Genomic DNA, 14,205 nt, shown 5'->3' with positions numbered 1-14,205 from the left:
CTATTTGGAAAGCATTGTAGACTCTTGGAGGATTTTGATCAGACTTATTTTATAGTAGATGTAAGAATGGTGGTTTGAGGAGGAAGGGACTAGAGATAGGAAAATCAGTAATGAGCTTGTCATAGTAACTTTGGCAAGAGATAATAAATTCTGTGTATCTTGAACAGGACTAAATGCAGTGGGAGTGTAAAGTAGGGTTCCCATAGCTAGTAAGGACTAAAAATTGGATTCAGACTTAGGTTTTCTCAATCATAGTTCTTTCTGAGTTTAAAAATTAAACTTTATTAATATATTTTCTTTATTTCACCTTCATTTGTGAATGTACCACCATCCTTTCCTTAAGAGCAACCGTCTTTTACAATAAAGAAAGAAGAAAGAAAAAAAAAACCACCCATGTAATCAAAACTAACCAGTATATCATCTGAGTCTGCAAAATATTCCCATTATTCTTTTTTCTGTCCACTATACACACATCTATTCTTGAACTCACCAGAGAAATAAAATCAGTTGTGAAGAGTATTCAAGTGTCTCAACATCAAGTTATGTAATCTTTTCTATAGGTCACCACCATTGGGAGAAAGTAAGCAAATTTTAAAAATATCTTCACCATTCACTGACCTATAGCATTTTACATATTACCTTAGAAATTATTTGTTTCTTTCCTTCAAAAAAGGTTTCATAACTTTGTCAAAGACTGGCTTATTAATTGTCAAAGTATATCACAGAACAACAATGTATGCTTTCATCCTTGCCTTTCTCCTTATTTTTCCCCATACCTCACTATTAGTTCTGGATCCTCAGCAATTTAAAAAATCAGGACCAAGTATGCTGTGGAGAGGTAGGAAGGTCACTGACTTTGCAATCAGGGAGATAGTGCAGATGATGATAACAATAATGATAACTAGCATTTATATAGTGCTTTCAGATTTCCAGAGTGCTGTTGTCTCATTTGATGTTCATAACAACTGTAGGAAATAGATGCTATTTTTATCTTCGTTTTACTGAGGAAACTAATCTACACATAGCTTATGTGACTTGCCCAGGGTCAAGAACTAAAGTAACAAGGAAAATGCTCAAAAGAAGGGAGGATGAAGGGGAATTAGCACTTCTAGACTTCATGCTCATTATAAAGCAGTAATCATCAAAAATCGTTTGGTATTGATTGGTTAAAGAACAGAAATTAGTCAATGGAACAGACTAGAGAAAGCGACTTTATTACTATTTCAGTAGTTTATTTTTCCAATTACACATAGTTTTAACATTCATTTTTGTAAGTTTTCAGTTTCAACTTTTATTCTCTCCATTTTAGCTATCCCCTTCCCAAGACAGCAAGCAATCTGATATAGGTTATTCATTGCCAATCATTTTAAACATGTTTCCCTATTTATCTCATTATGAAAGAAAAACCAGAAAACAAAGAGAACGCAAACAAATTAAAAAGTTGAAAATAGTGTATACTTTGATCCTACTTCTCTCTCTGGATTCAGATGGTATTTTCTATCCCAAATCTATTGGAATTGTCTTGGACCCCTGTAATGCTGAGAAGAACAAAGTTCATTGTAGTTGATAATTACACGATCTTGCCATTACTGTGTACAAAGTTCTCCTGGTTCTGCTCACTTCAGTCAGCATCTATTCATGTAAGTCTTTTCAGGCTTTTCTGAAATTAGCCTGCTCATCATTTCTTACAGAACAATAATATTCCATTACATTCATATACCATCACTTACTCAGCCATTCCCCAATTGGGTATCCACTGAATTTCCTATTCTTGGCTACTACAAACATTTTTGCACATGTGGATCTTTTTTTCCTTTTCTCCCCTTCCCTCCATAAGATGGCAAAAAAATCTGATAGAGATTATGCATTTATAATCATATTAAGCACATTTCCATATTAATCGTGCTGTAAAAGAATCAGAATAAAAGGGGAAAATCACAAAAAAGAAACATCCTAACAATAAAAAATTGAAAATAATATGCTTCAACCTGCATTCAGACTCCATAGTTCTTTATCTGGATGTGGATAACATTTTCCAATGCAAGTCTATTGGAATTGTCTTAGATCATTGTAATACCAAGAAGAGAGAAGCCTATCAAAGTTAATCACACAATGTTGTTGTTAAATTCTATCTGATGTTCTGTTTACTTCACACAATATCAGTTCACGTAAGTCTTTACAGGTTCTGAAATCCATCTGCTCATCATTTCTTATAGCACAGTAGAGTTCCATTACATGTATATTCCATAATTTGTTCAGCCATTCACCAGTTGATAGACATCCTCTCAATTTCCAAATCTTTGTTGTCATAAAAAGAGCTGGTATATTTTTGTACATATGGATCCTTTCTCTTTTTTGTGATCTCTTTGGGTGATAGACATAGTAGTGATATTGTTGAATCATTCAGTTTTATAGCCCTTTGGGCATAATTCCAAGTTGCTCTCCAGAATGGTTGGATAAATTCACCACTTTACCAAAAACACAATTGTGTTCCAGTCTTCTTATATTGTCTCCAATATTTATTTTTTTCCTTTACTGTTATATTAACCAATCTGAGAGGTGCGAAGTAGTGCTTCTTATCTGCAGCAAGAGCATTTTTCATTGGACTAGAGAGAACTAGGGAGAGCTTTAATTTCTTAATCTGAAAGATAAAAATTGCTTGTTTGTATCCATTCATTTATCAATTGAGAAATGAATTATGCACATATAAATTTGGTTCAGTTCTCTATATCCTTGAGAAATGAGGCCTTTATCTGAAACTCTAGAAGTAAAAATTATTAGAATGCAGATTTCTTTCAGAATTCTTTATAGAAGGTTGGATTTTCATAAAGCAAGAACTATATGTGTGTGTGTAATTATAGTCACCCCCTAACAGATAAATGATTAAATAATATGAACAAACACTACTCAAAAGAACTCCAAATTATTCCCAATCATATGAAAAATGTTCTGAATCATTAATAAGAGATACACAAATCAAGATAATTCTAAGATTTTTGCCTTATCTTTTTGCATATTGTGTATTGGCAGAAGTGACCAAAAGTGGCAAAGGCGAAGTTGGAGGGAATCTGGGAAGAGAAGTTCATTATACATTACTATATTTGATGGTGGAGCTTTGAAATGGTACAACCATTTTGGAAAGCAGTTTGCATTTATGCAAATAAAATGGTTAAAATGACCTTACCTCTTGAACTAGAAACTCTTATTAAGGGATTTATACCCCAAAGAAGTCATTGATATATTATATTATTTATTTATTTGCAAAACATGTGCATGGGTACTTTTTCTTTCTTTCTTTTTTTTTTTTTTTTTTTTTGAGTGGAGTATCTGCTCTTTATTTTTTTATTTTTTTTTATTTAATAGCCTTTTATTTACAGGATATATACATGGGTAACTTTACAGAATTAACAATTGCCAAACCTCTTGTTCCAATTTTTCACCTCTTACCCCCCCCACCCCCTCCCCTAGATGGCAGGATGACCAGTAGATGTTAAATATATTAAAATATAAATTAGATACACAATAAGTATACATGACCAAAACGTTATTTTGTTGTACAAAAAGAATCAGACTCTGAAATATTGTACAATTAGCTTGTGAAGGAAATCAAAAATGCAGGTGTGCATAAATATAGGGATTGGGAATTCAATGTAATGGTTTTTAGTCATCTCCCAGAGTTCTTTCTCTGGGCTAGCTAGTTCAGTTCATTACTGCTCCATTAGAAATGATTTGGTTGATCTGCTGTTGAGGATGGCCTGATCCATCAGAACTGGTCATCATATAGTATTGTTGTTGAAGTATATAATGATCTCCTGGTCCTGCTCATTTCACTCAGCATCAGTTCATGTAAGTCTCTCCAGGCCTTTCTGAAATTATCCTGTTGGTCATTTCTTACAGAACAGTAATATTCCCTAATTTTCATATACCACAATTTATTCAACCATTCTCCAACTGATGGACATCCATTCAGTTTCCAGTTTTTAGCCACTACAAAAGGGCTGCCACAAACATTCGTGCACATACAGGTCCCTTTCCCTTCTTTATAATCTCTTTGGGATATAATCCCAGTAGTAACGCTGCTGGATCAAAGGGTATGCACAGTTTGATAACTTTTTGAGCATAGTTCCAAACTATTCTCCAAAATGGTTGGATTCGTTCACAACTCCACCAACAATGCATCAATATCATGGGTACTTTTTCAACATTGATCTGTTTACAATTTTTTGTTCCAAATTTTTCCCTCCTTCCTCCCACCCCCCCCTAGTTGTCAGGTAGTCCAATACATGTTAAATATGTTAAAATGTGTTAAATCTAATATATGTATACATATTTATACAGTTCTCTTGCTACACAAGAAAAACCAGATCTAAAAAGAAAAAAAACCTAAGAAGGAAAAAAAAAAAACGTGAAAATGCTTGTGTTGGGGTCCACATTGAGTTCCCATAGGCCTCTCTCAGGGTGTATATGGCTTTCTTCATTACTGAACAGTTGGAACTGGCTTAAATCATCTTATTGTTGAAGATAGCCATGTCCATCAGAATCAATCATGATATAGTCTTGTTGTTGCCCTGGATAATGATCTCCTGGTTCTGCTCATTTCACTCTGCATAAATTCCTATAAGTCTCTTCAGGCCTTTATAAAATCATCCTCCTGATTGTTTCTTACAGAACAATAATAACATAACATTCATATACCATAATTTATTTAGCCATTCTCCAAGAATTAATGGAGATCCATTCATTTTCCAGTTTCTAGCCACTAGAAAAATGGAAGCCATTGATTTAAAAAAAAAAACAAAAACCCTCATATACTATAAAATACTCAGCAGCAGTTTTTGTAATAGTTAAGGCTTGTAAACAGTAAATGTCCATCACTTGGGTAGTGGCTAAACAAAATGTGGTACACAACTATAATAGAATATTACTGTGCTGTAAGAAATGATGTCTATAATGAATACCAGGAATTATGGAAAGAGCTAAATAAATTGATGCCAAAAAAAGTAAACTATGTTTTAAAAAAATGATAAATATGGTGTCTTAATGTAAATTCAAATAATGTAAATTGAGAAGGAGGGGTAGTTTTAGGAAAGAAGAAGAGTTCAGTTTTGAATGCTTGAATTTAAGGTGCCAATTGGATATCTAAGTATAAATGTGTAATGGGCCACTTGGAATTGCAGGACTGGCTTTGAGGAAGAAAATATTAGAACTCAAGGGCATAATTGAATTAGTTGGTTTTGCATTAACTGTTGGAAAGCAAAGACTGAATATGTTTTGGGGGCAGTTGTAGTGTTCTTACTAGCTTTCTGGAGGACCTCAGGATCAGCCTGAGTCTTTTGTCTTAGTAGAAAACTGATGAAGGCAGGACAGCCACCATGGGGCTGGTCAAAGATAGAATGTGCCTTTTCTAGTCCTTCTTAGCCCTTATATACCTTATTTACAATTACATCATTACAGCATACTGTGAAGAGAAGTTCCAGATAAAGAAAAATGTTTTTAGTAATATTAGAGATGAACTCTGAGAAGATTTGTAGGAAGGAGAGGAACTTGGCAAGAGATTAAAAGATGACAAAGATTGGGATCAAATAGTTAATTGGGGCAAAAATCTTTCCAAGGATCTCTGATCAGTTTCTTGTATCTGAGGAACTGATTAAAATTTATATATTGTAAGAGCCAATTCCCAATAGTTGTAAAAGATCAAAAGATAGGAACACAGTTTTTAAACAAAGAAATAGAAGATAAAATCATATGAAAAAAGACTCCTAAGTCACTAATAATTAGAGAAATACACATCAAAGCAACTTTGAGGTTCTACTTTGTACCTATCAGACCGGCAAAAATGTAGAAAGAAAATGACAGGGGTGAAAAGGTTGTAAGCAAAAAATACCTTCAGGCAAGTATCCCTGCCTTTCATGCATATTGATTTCAAAAAACACATATTAACATGACCTATGTTGGTATTGTATTTTTATTTGCTTTTTAAAACACCTCCCAGTTAAATTGTGATCTGGTTCTGATCTCCACTTTTTTTTTAATTTTTTTATCTCTGCACTAGTTTTAAGATTCTTGAAGCAACCCTTAGAAACTATACCCTTAGAGTTGGAAGCTTGAAAATACTTTTGGCCCTTTTCTTTCCATGGTCCAATTAATTAACACAGAATGTATCTGATTTGCCATTTCTAGCTTGAAATTTATTCTTCCTTTTCACAGACTATTCCAACCAAACTGGCTAGCAGAGGGCTGAATTTGGAACAGTGAATATTTAAATAAAAAGAAAGTTTTCACTTGATTTCAGGAAAAGTTTGCTAATAATTAGACCAACCAAGGATAGAATAGGATGTTTCTGCAGTTGTCAGTTTCTTCTTTATTGGAATATTCCAAGCAAAGGTTAGATGACCACTTGATTATTTGATTGGGTATTTGGTTAAGAGGATTTTTTCAGGATGGGAGTGGATTGATTGGATGGCTCCAAGGCTGCAAAGATAAAGAATGAGAAAAAGATTCTTTGGATTCTGTTAAGAATTGGATGAGTACAAACCTAATCCATGCCTCAGTTTCCATATATATTAAATCAGAGAATTGGTCTTGATGTTCTCTAAATCTCATAATTCCAAAATTGGCTGATTTATGAAACAAGAGTTCATCATGTCCCTTTTCTGAAGACTTCTTTTTCTGCTCTAGCAGGCTGAAGGTATGGGTTAGTTAAGAATTAAACCCATGCAATACCAAACAAGCAGCAAAGCCAAAGTTAGTCGAATTATTAGGTGGTATTAGAAATACATAGATCAAAGTCTGAGGAAGAGAGAAGGCAGAGAAGTGGGATGGGATATCAATGGCTGAGCAATAAGGAAGGCTTTTATGCTTGTCAGTCCTGGGTGAAGATTCCAATTAGAAAGATAACTCTCAGCTGTCCTAATAATATTCTTGCTAGTGCTGGCATTTCTAGTATACTAGAAGTAGAGAACATTATTAAAGTTTGGAAAAGAAAAATAGAAAAAACCGATATTTTTGGAAGAGGGAGTAGCAAACTTATGTTCTCATTACCCTAAGAGGCAGTATGGTCTGAAAACTCTAATTTTAAGAGGGCATAGATCAATTTGTAGATGTTAATTTCAAAATAATGGACCTTTTTAAAGTGAATTAAAGTAAGTTTTAGGTTAGCCTTGAAGAAGATGTCCTATTTCTCTTATGCTTCTGTCAAAGTTTAAAAACTGGCCTAGATGGATCTTTTACTCAGTCAACATTTATTAAGAACTAGCTCTGCTGCCCTTTAATTGAGGAATGTCATTATTAGATCTGTATCTCTTTGGGAGAAGAGGGGAAAATGTAACAACTTTTTTTTAAAGTTGTATTTTATTTTTTCAAATACAAGCAAAGATAATTTTCAACATTTATCCTTGAAAAACCTTGTGTTGCAAATTTCTCTCCTTCCCTTAGACAGCAAGTAATCTAATGTAGGTTAAACTTGTACAATTCTTCTAAACATATTTCCACATTTATCATGCTGCCAAAGAAAAGTCAGCTCAAAAAAAAAAAAGTGAGAAAATAAAGTAAACAACAAAAATGAAAATGCTATGTTAAGTTCCAAAATTCAGTTTCCATAATCCTCTTTCTGGATTCAGATAGCTCTCTCCATCACAAGTCTATTGGAATTGGTCTGAATTACCTCATTATAAATTGTTTTTATTTGTCCTTTGTTCTCAAAGAGGATCTATGATGTCAGGAAGATGGTGTCATGACTTGCAAGTCAATTATATTTAATTGAGATAAGACTGGGCAGACATCATCTTCATTCTCTGAACCTTCTGAATCTAGTGGCAAGATATATATATCAAGACAACTGGAGACGGTCCTAGATGCAGCAGGAGACCTTGTTGGTATTTTTTAACACCTATGAGTTCATAGAGGTGTTGTAAGCAAACTTTTATACTTCACAATAAGTTTAAGAACAATTTTACATTTATTTGTTATGAATTGTTCTTTTTTGCTTGTAATCTACCCATTGAAAGACAAGATCTCACATGTATGCTATACAGGAGTAATACAGTCTGTTCCTTAAAAATATTTGAAATCCAGAGGGAATAATGTGAAGGCAAATAAATATGAACAAAAATCACTTGGACATGCAGAAATGCATAATGACTATTTTGTTGGAAATAAATTCTGCATAGTCAGAGAAGGATTCCTTAAGGTGAGATTTGAGTTTTGTTTGAAAGACTAGCAAGATTTGACTTGATAGATAGGATGTTGTAGCCAAGACTCAAAAAATAAAGGGATGGAGAATGGCAGGGCAGTTCTTGAAGATACAGAAAGTGGTTGGAGGTCAATTAATTGGACTGTTGGGACTGGATAAGGAAGACGTATTTATTTTTTAAGCCTTTAATTGAATTATGACTTTCTTGGAAGTTCATAATTTTAAGAAAGAATAAAATGATTATGCAACACTGGTGATAGGTTTTCTTTTCCCCCCCCCCCCAGTGATTACTAAAATGTACTCCTACTCTGGCTAGGGGATGAAGAAGTGAGAATTGGGACTATACTTTAAAAAAAAATTTTTTTCTCAGAATTATTTTTCTAATTACAATGTAAGAATAGTTTTCAACATTCGTTTTTGTAAGATTTTGAATTCCCTTCCTCCCTTACCTCTTTCCTCCCTAAGATAACATGCAATGTGATGTAGATTATCCATGTACAATCATTTTAAACATGTTCCTCATTAATTATGTTGTGAAAGAAAAATCAGAATAAAAGGAAAAATCTATGAGGAAAAAGGCAAACAAAAAAAAATCCACATTCAGTCTCCATAGTTTTCTCTCTGGATGCAGATGGCATTGGTATTGCTAAGAGCTAAGTCTGTCCTAGTTGATTGGGATATATATTTTGAGATTAGGATTGTAAATGACCAGATATTTTTTATTCAAGTTATCTCAGAAGACATAGTTTTAAGTTACTAAGAGTACTAAAGCTTAAAATTACCAAGATTTTTGGGACATCCAATATGCAGACCACATCTTCTGGAAAAATTTGTCTTCTCATTTTAAGTAGCAAACATCCTCAATAAATTTTTTTCCAGTGTAAATGTAAATTATTTAAATGTAAAAGGTAGTCACATTTTGATTTTGAGAATACTCAGTATGATATTTTTTTCTTGTTTGTTTTAGGAACTACAGCAATCCCTCTTGTTCCCTCCCATCAAAGCTGGTTAGTGGTGGCATGGAAGATACATTTGGTAAGTCCCTGCTGCATTTTACTATCAGCTGTCATCTTTTTCATTAACTTTAGCTGTTGTGTTGATGACAGATTGAAGTTTTTTATTAACCACTACTGAAGTATGCTGTTAAGTGCTGAGATACAAATATAGGGGGAAAGTGAGAGAGACATCCCAGCCCTAAAGAAACTTTCAGTCCAGTGAGGAAAGGGACACACAAGAGGAAGCTCAGAAGGGTGGGAGGGAGGCAAGCAAGCAGAGAGTCACTGAGGGAAAGGACAAGTCACCTAGAAAGTCCTGAACTATCAGGAAAGGGCAGCCCATGGACTGCTGAGAAACTGCAGTTGGTGAAATGTTCTTCAAAAGTGGTCCAAGCATAAAATGAACATTTACTTTGAGCTTTTCCATTTTGCCTCTTGTCCTCTGTCTCCATTATAATGAAGATCCTGAAGGACAACTATTTTTCTTTTTGTCTTTGAAGACAAAACCCCAGAGAGCCTCTTGCATAGAGTAAACACTTCTTGTTGTTTCTTGAGTGATTTTTCTTTTTTGAGGTGTGTGTGTGGGGGGGGATTAAATTGGGATTAAGTTACCTGGGTCACATAATTGGGAAGTGTTAAATTTTTGAGGCTGGATTTGAATTCAAGTCCTCTTGACCCCAGGGCCAGTGCTTTAATCTAGTGTGCCATCTAGTTGCTTCTCCTTGAATGATTCTTTTGGCATCTCCTTATGTTATTGTCTAGTTGTTGTCATTTTAATTCTATTGCTTCTAGATCTGATTAAGCAATTGTGAAAATAAATGTCACTTTCTACGTTTTCCTGATTTTTTATTTCTAGACAGTAGGGTTTATCCTAGAATGCCAAGACTCTGTTGATGTTGTTTAGTACTTCCTGTTTTGGAATGGAAATCACTTTAAAAATGACAACTTCCCAACCCAAAGTAGTAAAGGTACTCTAGCAATATGGTTACTAAGGAACTAGAAAGAAAAGCTAACCTTTTCTTTCTTGATTTTTCTACTGAAGTTATTGACTGTTTTTCTAGTGACAGTAGGGGAAGAAAACTAGGGTTTTACTTTTTTTTTTTCTCTTAATTTTATGAATTCATTAGCCCTCATGTCTCTCTTACAAAAACGATGTGTGGAGAGGGACTATATATACATTTTTATTTTATCAGTTACTTTACAGGCAATAGAAACTGAAATATCAGAAACTATGATGAAATGAAACAGGGTTTACTGTAGTTCCTAAAACAAGAAAAAAGTATGATAATAAGTATTCTCAAAATAAACACAACTACCTTTCACAGTTAAATAATAAATAAATCCCTTCTTTAGGGATGTTGATATACATTACGAATAGCTTTTATCTCACCTTAAAGAGAGAACTATTTTTGGAATTCATGTAAAGAAATAAAAAGACCTGGAATTCCTCTATTTCATGAGTAACATAATTAAATGTCCATTGAAGCATTGGGTGCCTTAGCAGAATTGGGGACAAGATTAATAAAACCATCAGCACTACTGGAACATCAGGAATATCGACCTAATTTGGTCAAATGGTATAATCATTAGTTGGAACACTAGAGGGCAGACATCACTTTCTCTATGAATAGAATGAATTGTAGCCAAGGAAACTGACCCAGATACTTTAAAGCTAAACTTTTTGTGAGGTAAATGTTTAAAAAAAATGAACAGAACTGTATTTATTTGCTTCATAAAATCCTAAGTATTTAAAGTCAGTGTGGATGGCTAAAGAAAATCAAAATAACTCCCAAGAGTTTTGATTGAAAACTTAATTCTTTTGTTACTCTCCAAGTTCTCCCGCCCCCCATCTTTCCTAAGTGGTAATTTATAACAGCTAGAGAGTTATGGAAGTTATAAAGGCAAGAACAGTAATTACTAGATCTATACTCAAAAGAGATCAGAATAATAGAAGGACTATATGTACAAAAATATTAATAGCTTTTATTGTGGTGGTAAAGAATTGCAAGTTAAATGGCTGTCCATTGATTGGAGAATGACAAGATCATGACATAATTGTAATGAAATATAGTTGTGCCATCTGAATGTCAAAAGCTATGATTTCAGAGAAACTTTGGAAGATATGCATAAGCTGATTCTGGATAAAGTCAGCTGAACTAGTTATAGTAACAAAAATATTTTAAAAGGAACAACTGTGAGAAGCTTAAGATCTTGAAAATTGTGATGATTAATTATGTTTTGAAAGTAGCTATGCATGTTATTCCCTTCCTAACGGAGCAATGAATTCAATATGCAGGCTGTTGCATACATTGACATGGCCGTGATTGGAATTTGTTTTTCTTGAGTCATCATTTTTCATTTTTCTTGTGTTTGATTTTTCTATTTTGTTGGGTTGGGGATGAGAGGAGGAAGGGAAAGCATATAAATGCTTATAAATTGAAATTTTTAAAATATGCCCAGAATCATTTAAAGCATGGATTGAAAAATTATTTCAGGTTATTCAAAAACATGAGCTGAAGTTTGCGTTTTGTATAATTTTTCTCTTACAATCTTTTATATTCAATCACTTTGGAAGAGAATAGTATCCCATGTTTCTATGACCACTCTTATCATTCTCTTATTTCCTTCCCTTCTATTTGTTGGATTTGCTTGTTTTCCATTTGTTTTTAGAAAGTGTACTGTATTTAAGGATTCTATTTACAGGGTTGTGTTTTTACAGTAAAACTAGTATTCTATTCATTAGAATACTTCTTTTTCTCAGAGATTAGTGGTCTTTAAGTTTAGGGAAAGCATTTTAACGAATTGTTTTGCAGATAAGGGAATTAAAAGCTCTTAATTAAAGGAGCTAACATATTTAAGGAGTTAAAGTGTATGGTCTTAATTATTATACATCACTGATTAAGCTTCTGTTCCTAACCCTTGGTTTTTTTACTTTAATCAAAGATTGTGTTAACTTTGGTTTAAAGTAGGTTTACCTGAGAAATATGTATTTCTTACATATTTGGATCAAATTCATTGCTCTGTGTGATTATCATGAAGTTTTTGTTTACTTTCTTTTAAAAGTCCTTTTATATCAGTTTTTCACTTGTCTTAAGTGGTACAGATATGTGAATTCTTTTCAGTTTTCATCTGTTTTAATCATTCACTATTGTTTTATCAGAATCTCCTTTTCCAGATTTAACTCTCCTCCCATTCACCTAAAAGAGTATTAAAATTCCTGTTGTATCCTGAAAAAGAAGGTAAAAGGATACAGTCCAATATATTGCAATGGATAAAGTTTCTAATAATTCTTTTTTTCTCCCTGAGGTAATTGGGGTTAAGTTACTTGCCCAGTTACCTGCCCAGGGGTTAAGTTACATAGCTAGGAAGTGTTAAGTATCTGAAGTCAGATTTGAACTCAGGTCCTCTTGACTTTAGGGCTGATGCTCTACTGGACCAACTAGCTACCCCCTAATTCTTTATTTTTAAAATATAGATATAATATGCTATAGACCATTTATTAAATGCACTTCAGTTCAATTAAGCTAATGTTTATTAAATGCCTACCTTTGCATGACGATTTTAGTCAAAGTTTATGTATGTATTATATTTTAATTTGTATGTTTGGGGCAGCTAGATGCCACAGTAGATGGAGCATTGGCCTTGAAGTCAGGAGGACCTAAGTTCAAATCCCTCCTCAAACACTTAATAGTTCCTAGCTGTGTAACCCGGGGCAAGTCACTTAAACCCAATTGTCTCAGTCAAAAAAAGTAGTTTTTATGTTTACAATCCTTTGATAAAGAAATTTTGTTTTTCTATTGTTGCCCAAGTGGGATATGCAATAAATATGTTGGCACTTTGCATGCTTCTGGTAAATGAGTTTGTGTTGTTTTGTTTGAAGATATTCCACAATAACACATTCCTTTTTTCTCTCCCCTTTTTGAATGGGAGTGAGGAGATGATTAAGTTAATTAATTTTGAGATCCTGTTGCTGAGCTAGAGAAATTGTGTACAACAAAACTCCCTCCCACATGAAAATAATTAAATTAGGAATTTAAAATTGCAGCTCTTCAGAGATTAAAATGAATATACATATTGGGGCAGCTAGGTGGTGCAGTGGATAGAGCACCAGTCCTGAAGTCAGGAGGACCTGGGTTCAAATGTGGTCTCAGACACTTAACACTTCCTAGCTGTGTGACCCTGGGCAAGTCACTTAAGCCCATTTTTTTTTTTTTCTGAGACAATAATCTTTGACATAACATTTTTTCTGTACTGTCTTCCCTGGTGTAACTTGTACTCAAAATTTAGGCAAGAGAAAGGGAGGACGACTGAAGGGTTTGGAAATCATCTCTAGATAATGGTTGACTAAATCTGTTAATGAACTATAAATGCTTTTCTCAAAAGTCGAAAAACAAAGACTATAATTGGAAAGTAGATGAGATTCCTTCTCATGATCAAATTACTTGGACCTTTGGACTGGGTTTGTTTCTCTGGATGTTATTTTTCTTATGTAAAGTTAAAATGTTGGACTTCATAACCTCTTATTGAGAAATTGCATTAATTTCTGCCTCTCCATGCCTCCATGTGGGATTTTCTTGGCAAAGCTACTGAAGTGGTGGTTTGCCATTTCCTTCTTCAGCTCAATTTACAAATGAGATTGTAACTTGGCCAGGGTCACACAACTAAGAAGTATCTGAGGTCTAAATTGAACTTGGGCCCAGCACTCTAGATGCACTATGGTGCCACCTCGCAGGTCCCAGATAACCTCTACTTTTCTTGAAGTTCTCATATTTAAATACATTAAGTCTATACAAATTAGGTATTGGTGAGGTATTTATTTACTGAAAGTTGGGTACAGGAAGCAACTTGTTTCTGGTCCCAGGGCCAGAACAAACCCCTATGGGGCACAATAGAAAGCATATTTTGTGGATTCATGGGATCTGGACTCAAATCCACCCTCTGCTATTCATTCCCCGGATGGCCTTGGGATGTCACCTAGTCTCAGTTCCTCATTTGTAAAATGAGAAGGTTGAGTTTGCT

General features: G+C 33.9%; 1 protein-coding gene across 1 annotated transcript in view; it reads left to right on the top strand.

Annotated features, from left to right (window-relative positions):
• Window positions 1-14,205, top strand: part of PHACTR4 (phosphatase and actin regulator 4) — a 109,470-nt gene that overhangs the window by 25,782 nt on the left and 69,483 nt on the right. The window contains exon 2 of the mRNA XM_012545582.3: window positions 9,159-9,226. Coding sequence (XP_012401036.1) covers window positions 9,211-9,226 — 16 coding nt within the window. The 5' untranslated portion in view covers window positions 9,159-9,210. The remainder of the gene's footprint in view (window positions 1-9,158; window positions 9,227-14,205) is intronic.

The sequence above is a fragment of the Sarcophilus harrisii genome, chromosome 3, assembly GCF_902635505.1.
Source record: "Sarcophilus harrisii chromosome 3, mSarHar1.11, whole genome shotgun sequence".
Lineage (NCBI taxonomy): Eukaryota > Metazoa > Chordata > Mammalia > Dasyuromorphia > Dasyuridae > Sarcophilus > Sarcophilus harrisii.
The sequence above is the reverse complement of the archived record's forward strand: the minus strand, read 5'-3'. Positions and strand labels throughout refer to the sequence as shown.